Source organism: Egretta garzetta, unplaced genomic scaffold (genome assembly GCF_000687185.1).
Source record: "Egretta garzetta isolate BGI_Z169 unplaced genomic scaffold, ASM68718v1 scaffold72, whole genome shotgun sequence".
NCBI classification, from domain to species: Eukaryota; Metazoa; Chordata; class Aves; order Pelecaniformes; family Ardeidae; genus Egretta; species Egretta garzetta.
In genome coordinates, this window is record NW_009259032.1 from 804,885 (window position 1) to 829,650 (window position 24,766).

At 39.4% G+C, this 24,766-nt stretch overlaps 1 protein-coding gene across 1 annotated transcript in view; it reads left to right on the forward strand.

The window, feature by feature from the left end:
* The first annotated feature begins 82 nt into the window (after window positions 1–82).
* Window positions 83–24,766, forward strand: part of DNAJB14 (DnaJ heat shock protein family (Hsp40) member B14) — a 27,125-nt gene continuing 2,441 nt past the window's right edge. Inside the window, exons 1-8 of the mRNA XM_035890348.1 lie at window positions 83–130; window positions 1,884–1,899; window positions 5,877–6,051; window positions 16,213–16,358; window positions 20,009–20,194; window positions 20,611–20,705; window positions 21,386–21,495; window positions 22,774–22,946. Of these exons, the coding sequence (XP_035746241.1) occupies window positions 83–130; window positions 1,884–1,899; window positions 5,877–6,051; window positions 16,213–16,358; window positions 20,009–20,194; window positions 20,611–20,705; window positions 21,386–21,495; window positions 22,774–22,946 (949 nt within the window). The remainder of the gene's footprint in view (window positions 131–1,883; window positions 1,900–5,876; window positions 6,052–16,212; window positions 16,359–20,008; window positions 20,195–20,610; window positions 20,706–21,385; window positions 21,496–22,773; window positions 22,947–24,766) is intronic.

Sequence of the window (24,766 nt, forward strand, 5' to 3'; positions counted from 1 at the left end):
GACGGCGCTGCCCCAGGTCGGCCCGGCCTGGGGTCCCTGGCGGCGTGGGGGGCTCGGCTGGGGAAGAGAAGGGGCCGAAGCGATGGTTGAGGTGCCCAGGCGGAGCGCCTGGGGCAGGTGGATTTCCCCCGTCAGTGCATGCCGCTGGCGTCAGGGTTACCTCCCTCCCAACTCCTCGCCTGCATTTCCCTCCTCCCTTGAGCCGTCAGTGCAAGCCTAGCCCTACAGACTAAGCTTAGACCCGATTAACAGCGGGACACCTTGGGCCCCAGGCCGAGGCAGGCTGGGCTGGCTTCTCCTCTGTCACTGTGAATTAGAATCTTGCAGTAAGAGCTGCTGCTCCCGACTGGGCAGTGTCTTCGTCCTCTTAACTTACTTCTGGCTTGGGTTTTCTCGGTGTCGTTTCCCTTTTGGTTGTACAGTAGCTACGTAGGAATTGCAGAGGGGTTTAACTTTCCTGGAGAAAACAGGATAGGTGGCTCCCCCTGTGACTTAATTGGCTCTTCAGACACTTCTGTGCTAAAACTTGGAGAATAATTAGCATCTTTCTAGCAAAAAGTGTTTAGAAATGACTTTTTAAAAGGAACGATAGTAAGCTTTCCATGTATGCAGAGCTGTTACCTGTCTTGGAATCTTCCTGTCACACAGCGTCAGAAGTCAGCTTGAAGTACCTTTGAACGCAGCAGTGACTTGTTGCGTTCCTCTGGTTCTCGCGTGCACTGTCTATGCCATGGAAGGAATAGGGAAGGCTTCAGTGCTCCGTACTGCCGTAAAGGCCTCAGGAGTTACCATGTTTGGAACATGACTTTGGGGTGAAATCCTGACTGGAAGTGTTCTGTGCTGTATTTTATTCTATAGTAAAACCTTTAAATCAGGTGAGCAGATTCAGTGAAAGTTTTCTGTCTTCTCTTATCTCCTGACTACTTTTTATATGCAAACAATAAGCAAAGGCCTCATCAGTTCTATTCTTTTTTATAGTATATAGGTTTTTTGAGTGGGTGGTTTATTTGGTTTTTTTCTCCTGCAAGACGGGATGGATGTTGCTGGTAAATCACCTGGAGGAAGGCAACCGTTGCTTTGGATCAAGAATGTGACACTGTTTATATTCTTGCCACATTAGACAGCGCTCTGAAATAAAAACAAGCAGAAGTCTGCCCTATTCCCCCGTGTTTCTGTGGCTTAAGAAGATGACATGTTTTTTGGAAGCTGTGTTGGTCAATGGGCAGGAAGGTTTCAATTCAGCTTCTTCCACCACAGAAATTGAATAACTTTGTCTGCTTCACATAGCTTATGACCGTCTTATACCTCCAAAATAAGAGTTACAGTAGCTCTCAGGAAAAAAAAAAAAAAAGATATCTCCATCTGAATTATGTTTTGAGTATTCGGGGTTTTTTTTCTTTTAAGTAGGACTGCTACTACATAACCACCATTGTAAAGTATTCAGCGCAAGAAATAGGTGGCTAATTAGGCTATTGTCTGTAGGACACTTGTTTTATTCACTGTGGAAATTAGCAAAGTATGTCACAAGTGAGTTACAGATCTGGTGAAAAGAAGATGGTCCTGTGGTTATGGTAGTGGACTGTAATCTGGGGAATTGTGTATTGAAACTAAATGCTTCACAGAATTTCTCTGTGATGTTAAATAAGTCACTTCACTCGGTTTCCATTAGTGATGGCTAATTGTTTGTGCTTCATTTTTCAGGTATTCAGCTTGAAACAAGGGCCTGATTTGTGGAACTGGTGGGCAGTTAAAGCTCCATCTGAAGCTAATGAGAATTGCAGATGCCCTAATACCACTGAAAAAAATCAGGCCCTAGGCCTGATTTGAACTAGGTACTTAGAAATTAGGGGACTCTGTAAACTTGTAATATTGATGTGCTTCAGTTTTCTAGCTGTGGAGGTTGGTAATTCTTTTCAACTCAGCCCTTTCCTCCCAAAACAACACCAACTCATTGATTTTATTTTTTTTTTTTTTTTTTTTTTAAGTTTGAGGCACTTAAATAACCCTGTTGAAAGTGCACTAAGATGCAGGGGCGCAGAATTTCCTGTTTTCAGGATAGGAACTGGAAGATGTGCAATAAATTAGAACTAGAATTTTATACTGATGAAGAACAAATGGAATTACTGCTTCATTACCTCATTGTCATCTTTTAGATAAATTAAGCAGGGAGGGGGTCCACTTAGAATAAAACCCAACCCAAGCAGTTCATTAGATAATTAAAAATGTGTCATAGTACATACCCAAGAGAAGGAAACAGTTAAGGTTTTGTGAGGTCTCTTAGTTCTAACATAAATTCTTATTTTACAGTCATAATGAGCTGGGTGTATATGGTGATAGGACAATATGGTGCAGCCCCGTTGTCACTGTGCTCGCTTATTTTCTCTTCGGGGGGTATGTATTAGAAGGTAGTTTGTACCAATTTGTCACTGAAGTCACGAATGCTTCATGGGTTATACCTTTCCTATCATTTTGGGAACAATTGCCCACCACTTCACAAAAGATGTTCCATCAGTGATAAAAGCAATGACAATGGTAATGCTGAACCTTTTACTGATGGGAACTTCCTCCTCCCGGATTGTAAAAGGACAGAGAGCAGGTTTTAACTATTGTCTCTAAAACAATACTGTGTGTGGTTTGGGTTTGGCAACATTTGCATTTAAAGTGCATTCAGCACTAGTTCAGTCATCAGTGAAGTTTAGTCTTGCTAAACAAAGCTTCTGCCTGAAACACGCTGACTGCAGCGGTGCTATTTTAAGGCTTTACTAGTGTGAAATGTAAGGTTGGTGCTTATTTAATGATACTTGGCTAATGACTTCATAGTAGCAGTGTTCATGCTGACGTCACTGCTAGAAAGTTGTTTTACAATTCAGCTGTTCAAGATAGTGTTTGATTATGATTTTTGCTAATGATTCGTCTTGCAACTGAATGGAAATTAATTGCTTGTCTGGAAACAATTTGTAAGAGTGGATTTACAGCTAACAAAGGACAAGATCTCCTTTTCAAACTCGGGTGCCATTCTTTTTGGAGTTGAAGGCAGAAAATGACGTTCAGGACAGCTTTATTTTTCAGTGCTTCTTAAGATTCTCTTGCGCTACTTCTGATACTGCCTGTAAAAACAAACTTTTCAGGAGTATGTGAGCTTAGTTTTTTTAGGGTGTCACATTGGTGTGAATTCTGAATTCAGCATAAGTGAAAGTGTGGGTCAGCACATACAATCATAGAATGTTTTGGGTTGGAAGGGACCCCTAGAAGTCATCTAGTCCAACCCCCCTGCAGTGAGCAGGGACACCGCTAACTAGATCAGGTTGCTCAGAGCCCCGTCCAACCTGGTCTTGAAACTCTGCATAATGGAATCAAATGCAGTGCAAGAATCTTGCATTCAGCAGCAGGTAAGGGTACACACAGGAGAGCCTTCAGACACATTTGGAGATAAGAGTCGTTGTCTTATCTGCTAACAAAATAAGTCTTTGGTTCTTTGTGTGTCCTATTTTAAAATACCTAGAGGCACAGTGAAAGTTTTCTTTAGTATGCTGTCATTACGACAGTTCTAACAGCTAGTTTTACACCAGCAGTTCATGGAAGAGTCAAAGTTGTTTCTGAATATCTGAACTATATCTCTTATTTGAAGAAGACGATGGCCCCAGACCCTTTGTACTGTTTTCTTTTTCAACGTAGAACAATAGCATGTTTATATGTGCTGTGTCCTGCTCTCTTAAGAAGTTAACATCTACAGATTTTTTTTTATTTTTTTTTTCCAAGTGTCCCGCACTGTTTTCTTAGCGGTGCAGCTCTGTTATGGGGATGGAAGGTCCGAGAAGGTGATTAAGAGGTAGTAATGTTGAAACTGTGCTGCAGCCCAACCAATTCTTGAAAAGACTTACCAGCTAAGCTTGCTGTGAAAGAGACATTGGGCGTTAGAAATGCAAACTGTTGTCTATACCTGCATTTCTACCGTTATTGCTACTACTGATTTTGCACAAGCATTAGTGCAGGGATGGGTGATTTCTAGAGCAGTACTGATATAAAGGCAGGATTTGCAAAACTGCTGAGTAAGCATTATTTCTAGAGGCTAAGTCAGGGTCACGTGTTCGATAGGATCCCACATGATAGCATTATTAAATATCTAACGTCACAGAACAGACAAAGAAGAATTTTGTTTTCGGTTATCACTTGTCTGGAGCACATTTGGACTGAATATTCTTCCTTCTGAGGGCACTGTCTGTTCAAATCTATGTTCTTAAGTAGTTCTTAGCCTGCAGACAGAGTCAGCTTGTTGGAGTTGTTATTACTTCATTTACCTCAGAACTTTAAATGTCGTAACGGATGGTATTAGAATAAACTTGCAAATATTTGGGTATGTGCTTCAGCTATAATCCATAGTGCAACTATAGCGCTCCTGTTTTCAAGAACTTAATTTCATTTGTAGTGAAAACATCCTCTCGGTATACAACTCAGCATCTAAATGTTAGCCTTTTCTTTATTTCTGCAGTAAAAAGCCTGATCTGATCAATTATGAGTCTTGCTGAGGCAGGCACAAGCACTGAAGTCAGCTGACTTTCTTGTTCAGGCTGAGTGTAGCTATTCATCTGCAGCACTTCAGATTGCTGTGGCCAGTGGGTAATAAGCGAATTAATAAGTAAAAGCAAATACTGAAGAGTTTTTAAGAAGCACATCTTAAGGAAGTGGTTCTTTTCCTTTTAAACAAAGCTCCGCTTTCTTTTCTTCCCTGTGCTTCTCTGAGTTACAGGCTATGATGTGTAGGATTGCAGTTTGTTGCTGCTATAAGAGAGACCACGCTAGTCGGAGGAGAAATTTTCTAATTAGATTTAGAAGAAAATCCTTCAGGCTTCTTTTCTCTAGCATCTGGAAGGAAATGGTTTTTAATAGTAAAGCTATAACAAGCTTTCAGATCAAGTGGGATGTTTTTCCTTGGGAATTTCTGTTAGGGCATTTTTTTTATGCAAATAGTAACTCTCAGTTGTTTATGAAACAAATTTGGCCTATGTAGATTGCCGTCTTGCTCTGAAGGGATCTCTTTTCAGGAAAGACAGACTATTTCATAATCTTTGATCCACATTATGCTATGTGTCTCTTAAATTAGAATGGTACTGTTTCTGATTTATTGGTAAGACAGATACCCCCAAAATACAGGCTTATATCCAGAAAGAAAAAGAAAACTTAGTGTCTGATGGTTTATTAAAATTGCTAAATTTGAGATCTGTCGGAACATGGAAGGAAAGAGGATTTCAAGATCTAGCAAAAGCATGCTGGTTTTCAAGATCCAGGTCTCAAGAGCTGGTTGTAGTTGGCTGGTCCTGACTTACCTGTGGCATTTAACAGTAGTTTGAATTTCAGCTGGTATTGCCTGGAAGGGGTATAGAGCATCACTTCGTGGCCACTGACGGCTCAGGTTACAAATAGCTATGTACTGCAGCAACTGAAATGTGCGGGCGATGGGCTTGGTCTCTGTATGGAATAATTTGCAGGTTCTTTAGAGTGTTAGGTTAGTTCCTCTTTTCTATATACAGTCACTTATTCAGGTATTCTGACGTTTTCACCCCAAAGAGTGGGTTCAGTGCCTCTAAAAACCATCTAGAAATGAAGGTCCTGGACAAATTCTCTCCAGTATTAAATTACCTTGGCAGAGGTGGAGGGGAGTCCAGCCACTAGTTTTGAAACACTTTTCCATAGTTTTGCCATGAAAAGGAGTCACTAGACTGGCTTCGGAAATGTTTGTGGTACAAAGTGGTGATCAGTAAGGAAGGAGGATGTAGCAGCTAGACTTTTACAATGTGGTGCTCCCATTTAAGATACTTGAGAGCCCCGACTTAATCACTAATGCCTATAATGATATATGATATACTGTTGTTTTATAGTTTTGTTGGAAGCTATTACGAAGAATGGAAGTACTGCTGGGGGAGGCGCTTACTGCCGAAAACCAGCCAGTAGCAATGATCAAAGTAAGCCAAATAGCACGAAGGAGAGCAATGCATCTGCTGCAGGTGAAAGTGGAAAAGGCTACACCAAAGACCAAATGGAAGGAGTATTCAGGTATGGCCTCGCTTAAATACATCACTGCTTTTCATTCTGTGTATTATGTACTTATGCTTTCAGCTCTAGCGTCTAAAGAAGCAACAGAAAATTCAAGGTTAGCTGAGAGGGGTTACTTGTACTGAACTGTGACTAAAAGGAAGAGGAGAGTTTTGCTGTGGTTTAAACACAGTACGAGATGCTGTCACTTTCTGCAAGAAAGATGATACTCATCTTTATATAAAGTAACCTTGATGGTTTGAAAAGAAAATACTCAAAATAGTTACTAAGTAGATCTCATGTTAAATGGAAGAAGTGGTGAAAATTCTATACTACAACTTGCAGGAGAGTGTGTTTCTGTTCTTAAATATTTTTATACTTGTGATATCTAAGTTTACATTACATGCTCCTAAAGTTTATTTTCAAGCTAATCTGGCTGTACAGGCTGGTCTTGGACCAGTGTTAAAACTATTTCATTGTGGAGGTACAGGTATCTGAGAAGCACTGAAGCACATAGTCTAAGTTGTATTATAAACCGTCTGGACATCATGCAGCATGGTAGTATTAAGATGGGGTCACATCAGGAAAGGAGGATATGCAAAAAGGAACAAAGATCAATAAAAATGCCCTTTTGAGGCGAGTGGCTCTTAAGTCCTGTTATCATTACACACTTTTTGGCTGTGGGAGTGAGAAAAATATTGTTTGATGTGCCCTGATTTCTGCTAAAGAAATATGGATACAGCCACTCTAAAATTGCGCACCTCAAAACCCACCAGATCAGCCTAGCCCAAATATTTTCAAGGGAGCTCAAAGAATGGAAATCAAGAGGCCCTCGTCTCCCAGTTTGTGTAGATTGGATGAACTGTTGTGCAAAGCAGAAATTTGTATGTGAATTTTTTTTGTGTGAAATGTATGTTGCTGTTGATATTACCTTGGGATCTTTCCCTGAAGTTCAATAATCTGTTCAGCTGTGTTAACAGTGAGGAAAGAGCAGCTTTGTTGATGCAGCAGTTCTGCATTCAGGCAGGTAGACAGCAGCATCTCTGGCCTGGTTATTCTCTTGGTGTTGCTACTTAGTAGAGCTTTTCATTTACCATCATCTCTGTAATTAGTGGTATTGCCCTTCGTGATACATCTAAAGTAAAACCTGAATCGGCATGTACATTTTTGGCCACCTTAAAATATTAGCTGTTGAAAGTAATGCAAAATGTCTGTGTGCATGTGAGACAAAATATCCAGAAAGAAGTCCTCTGTAAAATGAGGCTTAGATCAAACTAAGACATGTAACATATTCTCAGAAAGCTGCTACAGGGAAGGCTGTATTACTGCCAGTATTCACTCACCCGTGACGTGCCACCGAGCTGCAGTCTGCTGTAACATCAGGCTCCCTGCAAGTTCTTCTTGTCTGTTTGTTTTAGCAGAAAGTAATGTTGCCGCCTTCTTCTTGAGTAAAACTATGTTGTTGTAGAGCCAGTTTTTCTCCATGGTATGCTTTCATGGTATTGGGTATTGCTCCCTTGAAGGGATTCACTAGATAAAATTAATCCAGTTTGCTGAGATCAGACCAGAGTTTAGGGGTATTCATGGAAGTTGCACGTTGAGGATAATCTTGATGCAATGTTGCTTCTTAGGACCTATTTCCACAATCTGCTTTGTGAATATAAAATTTGAGGTTTTAAAAAGTACCCAGATTTTTGCAAATAAGCAATTGTAGTAGCTTGCAGAACAACCCATGTTTGTTTGTATTTTACATAACACTTAGAAAATCAGTTGGTAAAACAGTATCTTGACCTTAGCTTGAGTGATGCTACCATGCTTTAGTATAGTAGTTTATAAACCTTTGAAGAGAGACTGAATTTTGGTTTAGATGTGCAGTAATCAACAAAGCAAGTCCCCAGTTCTTGCTGGAAGTTTTGAAACATTTGTCATGTTGTCAGTTAGTGACATCAACACTCCACTTAGAAAATTTGTGGTTAAGAATTAAAAAATGTATGCGCCTTGCCAAGGAGAGCAGGATTAAATACAAACAGTGGGCTAAAACTTAATGGAAAAATATAACACAGTCAGTGATGATAGCTGAGGGAAAGTTCATGTTTAAACCACAGTGAGAATGGGCTTTCTAGTTGGAAACATGACAGGCTGCATATGTTGTTGCTTCTGTCAGACCCCAGACTTTTCCAATTAAATGAAATGCGCCCCTCTGGGGAGGGTATTCTTCAGAGAGTAATGCTTGTCACCACCATATGCTTCTGCCGTACCACAGAGGAATGGTTTTCAGACCTTTGAATTGGTTAAAGAAATGCTGCATGAAAACAGGTGGTTTTAAACAGTGTTTCATGCCTGATTTTTTTTTTCCTGTAAGGAAAGACATTTCTAGGTAGCAAGGTAGCAAAATCTTCAATTTTTAATAAATTCTGAATCTTACAATGAATTTGACTCTGTCAAACTAAGTTGTTTTGTATGTTTATGATTTGAAAGGTGGTCATTATCCTTAAGTATTCTTCCCTCTAGGAGTTTTTGGTTCTGTATTAGTAATTGAATATAGACTGAGAGAGAGCATTCCTGATTTAACGGCGCATGCCATTTCCTTCCAACTCTTTTTTCATAAGGTCTAGTGAGCAGTTGGACAGGGGGGCTGACTCTGAGCTCTCTGACTTGAATCACTGGTTGGTGTTCCTGAAGTTGTCCGGGTATCCTGAATTTGCTGTGACAATAGATTTAAGACACATCATGAAGATGCGCTTGGAGCAGTGTAACTAATTTAACTGCATTGATTTTCATTTGGGTTACTCTAGTAATGTGGGTAGGTATGAGTACAAACAAGCACCTCTGTGCTGTTTTTATTTTTTCCACGTACACAGGGGACACTGATCACTAGCAAGCTACCATAACACTTCTGTAGAGCATTACATGAGCTTGAAAACAAGTTACCTCACAGGGAGAAGCATAAGATGCAATATCTTTCCACTGATTGCATAAGTGCTGGGTGATGCTCTATTCTTTGTGGGAACGGCACTCACTATTTCAGCATGACAGTTTGAAGCTTGAGATATCCAAAAGCACTTTGTTACTTTTGAATTGAAATGCTTTGAAAATACCATCTGTAGCACATGCATCTTTTTTCTTAATGATGCTTATCTTGTCACTGAGGGCTGGATCAAGTTGCCTTAATGCTTTAGGTGACCTGCATATCCAAGATATTGACAGGAGACGAGCAGAAATATTTTAGAACCTACAGTAGACTTAAGTCTTTTTAGAGCAAGTGCCCTAGAAGTCTTTAGGCAATTGAAAGCTGTCTGAGCAGTGTCAACTGAAGATAAGTGCATAAGAATCGTGTGCATTACAAAAAAGGGAGAATTTGCTTTTGGATTCTGTGGTCTTTGCTTTAAAGCCATTCCTTCATTGTTTGATGTAGGTTATTGGCATTTTTTGCTGAGATAAAGAAATTAAACATTTGTGTAAGTAAGAAAACTTCAGCTTTTTTTCTTTTAGTTCACTTAAAACAACTGAAGAAGTAGTGCTGATCAGGATTACAGTTATCAGAGTTCTTAGTTACTTTCAAACAAGTTCTGATCATCATATCTGCCTACTCACACCAGGCGTGCAGACCCTTTGGAAAGGTTTTGTGGACTAGCATGGAATTAAAAAAAAAGCAACAGGAAAGATCATTTGCCTGCGGTGTATTAATCTTTCCCATTTCTTTTTGTGCTGTGAAGTGCGTATTATCTCATGTCTACTGCATGATTTAAAAAAAAAATAGCTTTGGAGATATAGATAGGTCATATACTTTATACAGACTCTCTTTAAATGACCTTAAAATTCATATGGTGTCTGATGTATCTTTTTTAGTAAATAAGCTATAGCATATATTCCATATTACCTTTTTGACATCTGAAAGATAACCGCCATGACTAGTAGTATGCTAAAGTTGTATTGCAGTCTTGTGAAAACTGTGGTGGAATACTGCTTTTCCTGCCCTGCCAGTGCCTGCCCCTCAGAAAAGAGGACAAGAATGAAATTTTACATTTGGATCTTTGAGCTAGAACCAAAACAAACCAATAGAGGCATGAGTTCTGTAGGAATCTTGCAAAGCAGTATTAAATGTCATCCAATAGTGGTTGAGAATAATCAGCAACTTGATTTGAATTCACAGAGTAAACCAAAAAATTGCCTCTACGCATTTCATGGATCAAACTAGAAGGAATGTAATTCATGTGACTTTTTCCAGGCCTTCTGCTGATAATTCTGCGATTTCAGCAAAAAGAGATATATCGTTACTTTTTTAACATAGGGTCAAGAAGATAATTAACTGAAAGTGGAATAATAAGAGCAATCAACACGTGCTAAAAAAACAAAGCAAAGAAATCAGGGCATGCCTTTAATTAGGCTGCTAGAACTACCGTGAATTGAAATATCCAGTTGAATGGTTGAGAAAGTCAAGGTGGAAATCACGGTCATAGAGCCTGTCGTGGAAAAGTGGCAAAGAAGGTATGGTGGACTTTGTCAGAAAGCTCCTGCCTTTAATCTACACTTTTTATAGCTAAAATAAACTGGAGAAAAGTACTGATGTAGACACAGCCTTGAATATTTCACGTAATACACACAGGAGAAACAAACTGACCAGGTACATCCACGAGTAAAGTACTTAAGATAAGCACCCTAATGTGTTGTTGAACCTGTCAGTAAAACAGATATCTGAAACTTTTGGTGCATTTGTTTCAGAAACTAGGGGTATGCTGGTACCAGCTTGAGTTCCTCAACAGCACTGTGACCTTCTCTTCCCAACCTAGAGCACTTTTTGCAGACCACACTGATGTCATCCAAACTGTGGCTGGCACATTCCTAGTTCAGCTGCAAGATTCCATTTGCATCAGGCCCTCTGGCATCATTGGAAACTTGACCTATGTAGAAATTGGTCTGCATTTGACTGTGGTTTTCTGCTCAGCTCTGGGATCAGATGTCAGTGTAGCTTCCTCTTGCTCAGTTCTTTGTCACTAATGTTCACATTGCTGCTCGCCGTGCTGCTCTGTTCAGATTACCATTGGGAGAAGTAATTGTGACTCCCACCACAAGTTTTGGAGATTGCGGTCCAAGTATTTGTCTTTTGGGCGGTCACTATGCATCTAGACAGAGACTTTGCAAGGCCCTTTGAAATACCTAGGCATACTCAAAACTTCATGATTATGGATCACTGCAGGTATTTGATACAGAAATGCAAACATCTCTGATAGGTTTTCTTAACCCGATAAAAGCTGTTGATGCTGACCTAATCTGAATTGCAGATTTGAAACAAGAAGCACAGCACTAGGATCGCATCATTTTATACTCACAGGAGAACCAGTGGTGGTAGCCACAGAATTTCTGCAGGTGAGAGCAGATGTTTCAGGACCTGAAGGGCTTCCTTTCCCTTCAGCCATCAGAGCATGGAGAGGAGCTCAGTGTCAGGCAGAATTGGCTGGCGCTGCAGTTTGAAGCTGGCTGACCAGTTCTACTGCAGGTGGCTTGTCGACTGCAAGCTGGGATAGGTGGAGCTCTGCAAGTCATGACGAGATACCTCTGTCAACAGATTGTGGATGAATGTAGGCCATCGCTTGCCCTCATGCTGTTTGAGAAGTCTATTCTCTAAAAGTCAGATATTATTTCAGGAACATCCAGCAATGTGCTCTCCTAAAACAGCCAGCAAATCTGTTAACCAGAAGGACAGTGCCAAGGTGCCGGCAGGGGACTAACGATTCAGCAGGGACAGAAATCAGCTAAACAACAGAAATAATTTTATAGTAATTCAGATACAGAAGTGATCCAACCAGGAATGAAAAACACAAGAAATTCACAAAAAACAAAACCCCAAACAAATTAACAGCAAAAGCACCAAACTTCAAATAAGCTGGAAGTAAACAACAAAAAAACCCCACTAAATACAAAAGGGGCAGTCCATAAGCCAGTCATATGTAAATTGCAATTTTAAAAAGAAACATCTGTGTGGAGTTTACATATGCAAGAAAATTAGCACTAGGGACTTCAGTGCCTGAAGCGCAGCAAAGCCAAACAAACAACAATTTGAAATGCAGCTTTCAGAAAGTTAGTTGTTCATGCTGAGAGTGCTGCAGGACAGGGGTTTCAGATGCAGTTAAAAGCCGTAAGAAACAGCAGTGATCAGTCTTTTCCAAAACCTCCACTGGTTTTAATTTTTCCCAGCTTCTGCTGGCCAATGTTGTGTGGCCTGCAATAGGAGACAAGTGGGAAGGGGATGATTACTTCCATCCATCTGCCCTTCCGTGACAAATCTCCACAGGACAGTTCAGTCCTCCAGGGGAGGGATTCTGGCAGAGTGAGGGTTGTCAGACATCAGTCTATGAGAGACAAAGGGTGAGGAATATGCCCCAAAAGGCCTGCTTCTGCTGAGGGACAAGGATCGGATTGGCCATGGCTTCCAACAGCTCCCAGCAGCTGGAGAGAAATTTCTCATCAGGACAATGGTAGTTTTGGAGGAAGAGGACTGAAGTCTTGGAGAATCTCTGTGCAAAGCCCGTGATCTCTGTCTCTTCAAGGTGCAGGAGGGATATCTTGTGTGCTCCAACAGGGTTTGATGTTTGGTGACTGCACAGCATGTGAATGAGCTGAGGGTCTGGAGGGTTGCCCTGGTGATCCTGTACAGTTTGTCCTGCTGACTTACCAGATTGCATTTGTGATGCACTAAAGTTTTGCCTCTCAAGAGTGCACCGCAAACGCTGTTAATTTCGTTTAATTAGAAAGCACATTCTAATCATCTTTGCTTGTCCCATCATCCCCAGTACAAAGCTGCTGCAGTGCAAGTTTTAGTGCAAAACTTGCATGGGCTTTGCTGAGAGGGGAAAAGAGCAGTTACCCTGTAATGATTGCCCTGAATTGTGATCGGTAAGGGACCTCCTGGCAGAAGTCACTAACTCCCTGTAGGAAACTTTGCATTAACTAGATGCTAGCTACTTACAGTCCAGATGCTTTTTGCCTTGAAGTGGCAAAGCAAAAAAACTGTTGTCTAATGGCAGGGTGTAGCAAGGGCTTCACAACACAAGGTCATTGCTGAGAATTCCGGGCTTACGTATGGAGTTTGGCTCCTGTGCTTTTGTACAATCATTTAATGTGTTGTAGCTTTAAAGCTTGATCTGCCTAATCCAAAGTCTGGCTAAACTCTGCAAAACTGCCATACGTATGTCCGTATTCCACATGATTCGCCATGAAGTCACATGCGGCCGTGCTCCCCAGGCTGTCCAACAGAGTACCTGCAGCTTGTATTTGCTGCTGAGGTTTGTAAGAGCCAGCACAGGCTTGGTTGAGATCTGAAGGTGACAACAGGCTACACAGTGAACAGGGGTTATGGATCTCAGCGCTGATCCTGTGCAGTAGAAAGGAGGGCAACGTAAATGATGTGGAGGATTGGTTATAGGTCTGTTGCAGGCAGTGTCGCTGTGAGCATGCCCGTCCTGAACAAGAACACGCAAGGGAGAATAAAGGTCGGGGGCGGCTGTCACAAATTCGTAAAGGCTTCTTTGTCTGAGACTGGCCATTTAGCCTAGGGTAACAGGTCAGGGGTATGAGGGTGATTTGATAGAAGATGTGCTTGAAATATTGGATGATAACTTCATACAAAATCAGGACTGTTGGAATAGAGATGCTTGTGTATTTGTAGAATTTTTTGTTTAACAAAGCAATTGCTAGCAAAGACTTGCTAAGAGAAAGTAGAAACGTGTTATACTTTGGCTGAATGCTTGGCTCTTAATAAATAACAATAGCTCATTTGTGGACCAGGTTCAGGATAGCTGTTGCATGGAGGGCGGTTGCCCTTTGGAGGGCAAGTGCTGTATGACCCACAAGGCAGGTTTCTCCCTGCACTTTCTCATCAGGAGGTAGCTCTGGTTTGACACACTGGCTCTAGGCAGATCGTGATGTTGGAAGCTGGTGGGCCATGTGCTGACCTGAATGTCTTCTGTCTGATACCTGAAAAAAAAATTCCTGCTTTTTCCATGAGGGTTTCCCACTGAGGGACTTTCACTGGTTGTGAATGGGGAAAAAACTCAGGGGTGAGTTTTTAAGGATTAGAAGAACAGTTTGGCATTTCTTGGGTTGTTCTGGGTTTGGTTTTTTTTCCCCTTCGTTTTTCTCCTCTCTGCATCCTAGAGTTGTGAAATGAATGCATACCAGGTCTGCAAAGTAGTAAACTTTCATGGATTTTTTTTTTTTTTTTCATGTTTGTTACTTCCATGAGAAATGACCATATGTTGTTGGGGGAAAAAGTTGTTGAGGATGCATGGTGCTGAAAAACAGTTGAACAAACATTTAACACTACAGCTTTAATGCTAATAAAATAACAACTTTGCTAAACATTGATGACTCACTACTTAATTTTATGTCAACCCAAGTTCTGAAGAGTCTGGTCCACAAACAGATAATTCAGTATCTGAATTATTGAAGAGAAGTAGTTAGATTGGATGCTGCGATAGCAATTTCTTTAAATAAAAGCTTAATATGATACTGTTATGCTTTTAAATAAAGCTATCTGTTCTTGATACAGTTCGTACGTAATCCAGGTCTTGAGGCTAAGGTAAGATCCCCCTGCAGAAGGGATCTGTACACTACCAGAATTTTTTATTATTGTACAAATTAACAAACAGATGTTTCCAGTTTTCAGAGTATAATATAATGTATTTTCTTTCCATTCTTTCTTGATGATGGATTCACCGTATTCTTTTTAGTTAGCTTTATCAGCTTCCTAACTGGAGCTTATTAAACGTGACTTCAATATAATGAGCTATATTTATTTCACAGGATGCTCGTGTTGGCAGCTGCCTGCATACATTCAATTCAGTGCTCTTGTGAGCATTACACCGAGACTTCCATAAAAGCTCATGTTATTTGAACACAGGAAAAGGGATCCCTCAAATGAAATTTGATTTGATCAATCTGTGAACTGTGAAGGACCACACACACGGTGTGGTTGTACTTCTGATGCTACCATTCCTTAATTACAGGGTATCCATCCCTCTTTCATGAAAATGCCAAAGGCTTGTTTACCCCCTTTTTTTTCCACTTGGCTGCCCTGCATATAGTCTTTGTAACACTAAACCTATATTTACGTAGAAATCTGTGCATTTAAGAGAATGTGGACACAGTTACAGCCATGTGAAGAGAGTCACACGGAGCTTTTAAAATATTTATGGATGTAATTTCGATTTCTTGCTCAGACCAGTCCTTTTCATATGCACCAAATGTCAGTGTGCCTCACTTTCTGCAATGCAAGTTTGCAATTCAGCCTTATTTTTCTAAGTTTCTGAATTCTTACCCAAGTAACCTGGTTTGATTCATTGCTTTGGTCAGTTCTTCCTGCCCACATAAAATTAACATTCTCTCTGTCCCTTGTAACTGCTCTTTCTCTCTTTGGAGTATTGCAAAGTATACCAAATCATTACATCATTTCCAGATCTTGCTTTTCCCGTCTGGGTGAGACTGCCCACAGGAAGAATATTTCCAAGTTTTTAGAGTTTTAAAAAATGCTACATTGAGCGTATGAGATGAGCTGAATCTGTAATTGCTGGAGCTGTTATTTTTTCTTTGAATTTATATAAATGCTTACAGAAAGTTTGTTAAGATCCAGGTGCATTCCCAGCAGCAGAGGTATTCCCACGTGCCTTATTTCCCTGAAAAGTGAATGCTCGAATGGTGTTATGACTTGACTTTTGTTTGGAGAAAGGGAGGTATTGTTTGTTTTGCTCGATAGCATGCATACCAAAGTGCATTTGCTGTTGACAGTCAAAACAGGTCTTCCTATCCGCCAGCTCTGTGAAGTAAACTTGAAATCTTCATTTTATGCCTTATTAACAGCAATATTCATATCATTGGGGATGAGGAAATGCTATAGTAATTGCAAACTGAAACCTTTTCTTACAGCTGTAGTAGTTCTACAGTAGGAGTAGTGAAATAAATGTATGTAGTAAGTAATTTTGAGTCCAATAGGTTATTGTGCTCAATAGTGAGTTTATTATGAAATATGGCATTCTTTGTTTCTAGAGTGGATTATTTTTATTTTTTATATTGGAAGTGAGAGATGTTTTGCATCAGTGCAATGTGTTACCTCAATTGCAGCTATGTTCTAACATACTACTTTTACTTCTTTTTGTTTACAACATTTTACTTCGTTTTCTTTTGCAGTATAAAGAAATGTAAAAATTATTATGAAGTCCTTGGGGTGTCAAAGGATGCAGGTGAAGAAGACCTAAAGAAGGCTTATAGAAAACTTGCTTTGAAATTCCACCCGGACAAAAACCATGCACCTGGAGCAACAGAGGCTTTTAAAAGTAAAATACCATTTTTTACTTAAAATTTCTTTTATGCTTAAACTTTGTCAGATTAAAAGAAATTCATCTGCATTGGTCGCTTGCCTTTTTACAGAATTGTCAATGTGGTGTTTAGTAGCTAATATCAAACTGACATTTTTATCCAAGAAAATATTTGACCTTCATATACCTAGAAACATAGATAAATAACATGGACTTTTGCAGTAGGGTTTGGTTTCAGAGTATTGACTATAATTTGCAGATACAGGGAGCAAATACTTGATCTGTGAAAAGCAATCGCATTTTTTTACTGCTATTGACTTAATGTAGTCAAGTGAATCTTACTATCTTGAATCTTTACTATACTTGAGCTTCAAAAAAACCAAAATAGTACTTGATATCAAAATGCATTTTTTACTGAATCACATGCCACGCTACATTACCATTTCCTTAGAAGTCCTTGTACGTCTGTAGTTTTACTACTTTTTCCACACAAAAACACTTGGATTCAAACATGGCCTTATTAATATTTGCCTTTGACCATTTCTTAGGTAAAATTTATGGTCTGATTTTACCTGATCTAAGGATGCCAAATTTAGCCCCGCACAAGGAAAACTGTTGAGGAAAAGCTTTTTAAAGAAAACTGCACCTTCATCTCAGATGCAGATGAAGAAAAATGTGAATCTGTAGGAAACAATTGTGCATAAATGAACAGTCTGATTGTGATACATCTCTTATGGTTTTTTTCCTGTGTGCGGTTTGTATGCAGACATTTGACAAAATCAATAGGATAAAAATTTGAAATTTGGGGGGGGGAGGGGAGAAAGTCCTGAGCAAGACTTCTGATACAGACTTTAAGGGATAATTATAATAATATATTAACAATCCCAGATGAAAAGTAGCTAGAACATAGCAGGAAAGTTGATTGCTAATGATTATTTTAATACAGCTATGTGATGGCTTTATCTAAAAAAGGTATTATTCTTATAAAATTGTCTCCAGCCCTATGAATAAAATAATTCTTCCTTGTTAATAGCATTTTAAATAATCTTTAAAATATAAGAAATCGGTTTCTTATTATTTAATCTTTTATTTAACATCAGCGCTTTGTACAAGTTTGATTTCTTCGGCTTAATTTCACTTTCTGGTTCTTAACTAAACGAGTAAATGAACAAAAAATTTTGTAGGGGAATCTTGTTGACTAAAAATTATTTAATGAAGCCTAGCATTTTTCTCATATTGAAATTATTGTAATCTTTTTATATGGCCAAGCAAATTTATGATTTAGTTTGCCTTTAAAAGTTTCTAACATCCAGCTGAGAAAAGGACTTTCATAATAATAGCTCTTATTTCACAATAACGCTTTATTTTAAGGAAAGGTCACATTAGAAAACAGAATTGAGTTTGATGTTAGGGTGCTTATTTAGATTTTGATCTACCTAGTACTACTATTCTGTTGTATTAATCAACCCTGAGGTTATATTTTAGATGAAAAAGTTTGTGCAAATACAATCACTTTTAATCTCGGAATCTCTTTTACCAACTTCTTAAAAAAATCGTTCCTTTGAAACTTTTGAGCCGTTTTTTTTCTTTTTTTATGCCCTTTATTTAAAGAAAATTGTATTTGATCAAATCTGTTGTGAATTAGCATCAGATAATGAAAAGTGAATAACAAAGAGTCGAAAAAGATTGCTGACCATACCATGACAGTGTGGTGTCTTTGCTTTATGTGCAGTCACCTGATTTATGTTTCCCTAAATTCTTAGTTGTTGGGAAAATCTAAATTGTCGCTACCAATTTTATCCTTGTGCTGAGTAACAGAGGAACCTTGTAGCAATATTTGGTGTCAGTAGTGTATATCATGCTCTCAGTGCAAATTACCAGGGTTCCTTTCTTTGGGTTTTCCCTTCCACTTAAAGGAATTGCTAATGATTATTTCTAAGGTCATCTTAAAAGGCACATAGCTAAGACTCATTAACTTTTTTTTAGATTGGATAATGCTGAAAACCTTAATTATGCAAAGCCATAGTCTTATTTGCCTGTGTTGAAGTTATACTGTTGCAGCTTTCACGAAGTTTTGATGACTGATGGCATTTCATAGAATCATAGAATGGTTTGGGTTGGAAGGGACCTTAAAGATAGTCTAGCCCACCCCTCCTGCCATGGGCAGGGACACCTTCCACTAGACCAGGTTACTCAAAGTCCCATCCAACCTGGCCTTGAACACCTCTAAGGATGGGGCATCCACAGCTTCTCCTGGGCAACCTGTTCCAGTGCCTCACCACCCTCATAGTGAAGAATTTCTTGCTTATATCTAATCTAAATCTACCCCCTCTCAGTTTAAAGCCATTACCCCTTGTTCTTGACCATGACATGCCCTTGTAAAAAGGCCCTCTCCAGCTTTCTTAGAAGGCCCCTTTAGGTACTGGAAGGCCGCTATAAGGTCTCTCCAGAGCCTTCTCTTTTCCAGGCTGAACAACCCCAACTCTCTCAGCCTGTCTTCATAGGAGAGGCACTCCAGCCCCCTGGTCGCCTTTGTGGCCTTCCTCTGGACTCCCTACAACAGGTCCATGTCCTTCTTATGTTGAGGGCCCCAGAGCTGGACACAGTGCTCCAGGTGGGGTCTCACAAGAGCGGAGTAGAGGGGCAGAATCACCTCCCTCGACCTGCTGGTCACAACAGCAGTCAGCACTGAAAAACATAATCCCTGCGCCTTATGTCAGCCGGCTGCAAAAGAAGCCTTTTGTTGAAGAGGCCTGGAGGGGAGAGAAGAAAGGAAAGCAGAAAGGGTTTAATGAAGATATGACGACTGAGTGAAGGTTGTTCATCGAGTGCCAACAGAATTTTTCCTTCAGTCTGCAAGAGCCGTATGTCTGCACAGCAACTAGGGTCAAAGCGTGTAAAGTCAGCAGAGCTTGTGGTCTTTTCACACTGATTCTTGGCATGCTTGCCTAACTCAGTTTTTCCCTTTCTACTGTCAGAATTGAAGTTGTTCATTTGTGATAATGTAGTGTGTACAGGGACAAGCATCCAGGTCAGGCACTCCAAACATTGAGGTCATATTGACAACCTCAGGAACACACGTGTTCCTGTCATGCACATATGCTGTACTCGTCATGTGAAGTCATGCAAAACTTCATGTTATTAATGTAATCCATAAAATATCTTAAGAAGCATGTAGAAAAATACATTCATGTTCTCGCAGACAATAAAGTTGATGCATTTGAAGAAGTCACCAGTTACTAAATGAAAACAAAGAAAACCTACTGAGTCTGTGATGTTTTTAAGATAGGCTTCTAGAGCAAACTGAACTTTGCAATTACCCCACTTCAAAGCTTTCATTGTAATGCCTGATGCTTTTTTTGTAATTGCAGGGAGAGAGAACATTTCCACAGGTGTAGGTGTTGCCCTAGAAAAAGGATCAAAGCTCTCCTGCCTTCTGACCAGCTCAACAGGATAAAAGGCCTTTGAATAGCATTGGTGGGAAACTTCATGGAAGCTATGTTAAGAAAAGTAGAGATGTTTCTAGACCTCATTGCACTATAGTTGATTTGTAACATACAGTGAAGGACGTAATTCGCTGCCTGTTCTTGACTTTGAAATTGCAATTTTCATGCTGGAATAACTATTACCTTTCATTTATGGGAGTTGTCTTTTATTCCTTGCTTCAGAAATCGGAAATGCGTATGCTGTGCTGAGTAATCCAGAAAAACGAAAGCAGTATGACCTTACAGGCAGCGAAGAGCAAACATGCAATCACCCTAGCAACGGTAGATTCAACTTCCATAGAGGCTGTGAGGCAGATATTACTCCAGAGGATCTATTCAACATGTTTTTTGGAGGGGCCTTTCCAACAGGTATTTGTATATATCAATATAATCATCGGGATACAGTGGTACTGCCCAGAGTGGCATTAGAGTTTGTGACATTATAAAACGGTAAAATTCCTCCAACCTGCCTCGGACCCCAACTCTTTAATCTGCATCACAGTTTATTTTTCCCCTAAATGTTGTTAAATCCCAAAAATGTGAGTTCAGTTCTTTGGGGTTACTATGGTGATTCTGCGGTACCTGAAATAACGAATCGGTTGTCTTAGCACTTAAAATATTTATTTCAAACAACTTTGAAATTGTAAGATATCATAAAGTTGAGTTATTTTATGTGTCATTGTGCAGTAATGTTAAGTGCTTTATGTTGTTGCTTCTGTATTGACCTCTAAATAGTTTTGGGGTTTTTTTTTACATTATTTAAAAGTGGTTATTTCTTTCCTTAGGTAGTGTACATTCATTTTCTAATGGTCGTGCTGGCTACAGTCATCCTAATCAGCACCGTCAGAGTGGACATGAGAGGGAGGAAGAGAGGGGTGATGTATGTTTAAGCACCATTGACTTCAGACTGTGGAGTGTGAAATTTGCTGGTAGTTGCTTTCAGTGATGTGACTGTACAGGGGCTCTCTACTGTAGAGGAGGATTTGTACTTGCCAGTTACACGTTTTAAAACTTTGGCAGGTGGCAGTCTTACTGATTGGTAAATAGATGTGCAAATTTGAGAAGATAATAGCCTGGTTTTGTAAATCTGTTGTTTGATGTAACTGTCCTACCCGTGACTGGTGTAGTATTAGCCTAAATATGCCACTAATTCTGGTCACTTATCCTTGTCTACATTTAAAAATGTATTTGGACTGAGGTAGGAATTCTGCTTAAGGCTCAGGATTCATCTATATGAATTATATATAGTCCTGTATAATTACATATCACTGTATAAATGAGACCAAATCATGGTGTACGATGTAACTGAATCCAGCTATTCATGTGGTAATGGCTTGTGGCTACATGCTAACCTATGCACTCTTGCAGCTTGAGCGCTCTATGAATATTGTGCATGCATTGGGAAGTTAACACCACAGTGTTTGCAGGTTTGTAGTTACAGTTTTCCTAGCAGCTTTTGATGCTTAAAGTAGAAAGTCACGCTTAGCATTAAATCTTGTCAAATGCACCTCTTTACTTGACGCTGTTTTATGAAATACCTGCATACCTTTTGTTCCTTAGGGAGGTTTCTCTATGTTCATTCAGCTGATGCCTATTATTGTGTTGATCCTTGTCTCCTTGTTGAGCCAGTTGATGGTATCTAACCCTCCTTACGCTTTATACCCACGATCGTAAGTAATGCTTGATTACATTAGATTAAAACAGAGGGGAGGATGTTGTAATCATCCTTTCTCACTTAGAAGCATTTTAGAGAGTCTTCTGTTAGTTGGTCCTTGATTTCCCACAGTGAGGAAGGGGCAGGAAGGTATAGACAAAGCAGAACAGAACTTGGAAGTCAGGTACTAAGAACATGCTGTGAGGACATTAGGGAGAAAAGAGGTCAGCAATACTTGGAGTTTAGGAGGTCTTCTAATACAAGGCAGTGGGTCCATGCAACGTAACATGTTGCAAAGGCATTTGCATCTCCAGCATGTTCAATCAAATCCTGAAACCTGCTAAGGCTCATTATTCTTTTAGGGGTCACCTGTGCTTGTAGCAAGTGAAGTACTTGAAAGCAGCTTCCTCGTCCTTATTTAACTTTTTAACTAGATGGTGGCTGGGGAAATTGTCTGTTCTTTGCTTCATTCTAGGTGATGGTAAAATAGTTTATCTTTGTTTTCTTGAAAAAAAATTTACTAGTGAAACTTACCTGTTTTGTACAGTAGGATATATAAGCCTTTTTTCCTTGAGAGAAATAAATAACTTTAATCAAATATGGAACTAGCTAGTAGCCTTAGCCCACTTGCCACAACTGTTTTAAAGGTCCTTAGTTCCTTGCAGAGCTCTCAGCCCCACAACAGAAAGGTTTCTTTTCTCCTCTCTTACTTTTCAGAGTTCTTTATTTCTGAGTGTGATGTTTTTCCCTTCTGCAGTTAAGCTGTTGTGATGCTTATAAATGCTTCTCTGCTAAAATGTCTGTGCGCAATCTTTGCTTTTTAATCCACAGAATACCAGCAGGAAAATGGATTTGTCAGGGCTGGCAGAAAACACTTTACAATAGAGATGTCTGTACTGGGTTGCTACAGAATAGCGACCTGTGTTTCTTTCTGTTGAGTTTGAATGTAATTTTCTATTACCAAAGCTTATACTTGACTAAAGAAGTATGAAACTTGTATGAAGTATGAAATTTGACTAAAGAAGTATGAAGTCTTACTAAAGTGGGGTTGGTTTTTTTTTCAAGATCATGGGTTTAAGCAGCAGAAGTTTAGTGTTCAGGTAAATGTAGTAGTTTTATCCTCTGGCAGATTATACAGCCATTCATTTCATTACTTGTCTTGAAACAGCAAATTCAGTGATGTGCTGTTCTTCTGTAATAGCAATATTTTTTAAAAGTGTATTTGTGTTCTAAAAAAAAAAAAAAAAAAAATTCAAATATCTAGTCTCTCTCCCCCCTCCCTCCTTTTTTGCAGAAGTACAGGGCAGACCATAAAAATGCAGACAGAAAACTTGGGTGTCGTTTATTATGTCAACAAGGACTTTAGAAATGAATACAAAGGAGTGTCATTACAGAAAGTGGAAAAGAGCGTGGAAGAGGATTATGTGTCCAACATTCGTAATAACTGTTGGAAGGAGAGGCAACAAAGTAAGTTTGGTAATATGTGTAAAATCGTGAAAGCATTCATTGCTATAAAAAAAAGATTACCTCAGGCGAGAACGAAGTGTTTGTGTTATTAAAATACCTGAATAAGAAAGAAAGGATAAGGTTCCCTACTGTTTCTCACTTCTGAAAGTATCCCCAGTGCCACTTAATTTCCATGTTTTACTCAGTGACCTAACAACCATCTGCAAATCGTCAGCAATTTTAACCTGTTACTTTATGATCTGTGACTATTTCTCAGAAAATTAGAGACTACAGTGAATTGATAATGAGAAAGAAATTGCCATAAGTTAAGGACGAAAGCTAAGAATTCTAATCTCTTCCACATTATTTTATCATGGCAATCTCTCATTCCCTAGGTATTTTTATAGAAATAAATAAATAAAGAAAAGAAAAGCTTACATAGGTGTTCCAGAGAAGGAAAAAAATAATCTGCCTTGGACCACAGTACATACAAACACTGCTTTTCCAGGTGACCAAGGACACGCAGCATGTCCTGTAAAACATCACAAGCTGTAAACCAGTGCTTAGTCTTTTGCCAATGCTGAATAATTTTTCTCCATGGACTTGGTACCTTGGCTATCCCAGACCTTGAAAACAGGTCTTTTTTTTTTAGTTTACCATTTTTCCAATCTAATTTAATATTATACAAGGAGCTATTTTCTTTCAGAAGCCTAGAATTCAGTGTTAAAGCACAAGAATACTGAATAGCATCGGCCATTTCCAAATCATCATCAATTTTAACCTGTTACTCTATTATCTCTGACCATTTTGTGAGCCTTTCATGCTCCGTTGAGAACAGCGCTGCTAAAATGACATCAGTATTGAAACCAGATGGTTTCCACTTTTCAGCTGGTAAACTTCAGTTATAGCTTGCTGAATAAATAATTTGTTCATGAACTGTCAGAGCGCTCTTGAACATAACTCGTGAACAGAATGCTCTGCTCTCTTGAGTGAAATCGTGTGTTCCTGCGCAACTTTACTCTCTGCAGTCCAGTGATGCCAAGCCTTTCAGCTGAGATGGCCCCTCAGCTTCTCCCAGTCGTACAAGACAGCCCGGCACCACAGCTGGTCAAATGCCTGAATGGGACTGTGCGCGTTCGTTACAGTCAGCTGGTCCATATGCAAATACAAACTGCACAGCAGGCTCAATGCTTCCTGGATGCTTTCATGCTCCTTACTCACGAGTACACATTGCTTATGCATAAGTAAATCTCTACAGTTTTACAACTGCCCCACAGGAAAAAAACATGGGCAGAAAACTGTACTGATGGGCCACGTGTACGCAAGAGAAACACCAGTACTTTGGGGGAAAACTTTCAGATTATTGCCCAGAGCACTAGATTTGATCAGAATATTTTTCCCCACATTTTTCAAATAGAGGAAAGCATCAGAGAATTTTTGGGTAAAATTCATAAGCAAATAGAAAAAACTCTTGTATTTTTCCAGCTAGATTGTCCTTTGATCATCTTCAAATGTTTGAATATATTCACTCTTCATGAAGTGAATACCTAATTTTTCATCTACAAGTGGTTGCTAGATGAGTGATTGGTAATCTTACACTAAAACAGTTTACAAAAATGATCATGGTTGTTAACAAAAGATCAAAGACAAGATATAATCCAGCACAATAAAAAGAGGACATTTTTTTTGTACATTTTTTCAGAGTACTATGGATCTGGAAGGATAGTGTTCTTTTATTGACCTAGTCATTACACTTAGATATACTGGCATGTTATATTTGTGTCTCCTGTAATACATTTACTGTCCAAATATCTCTGAAAATGTTTAGTTAAAATGCAGTT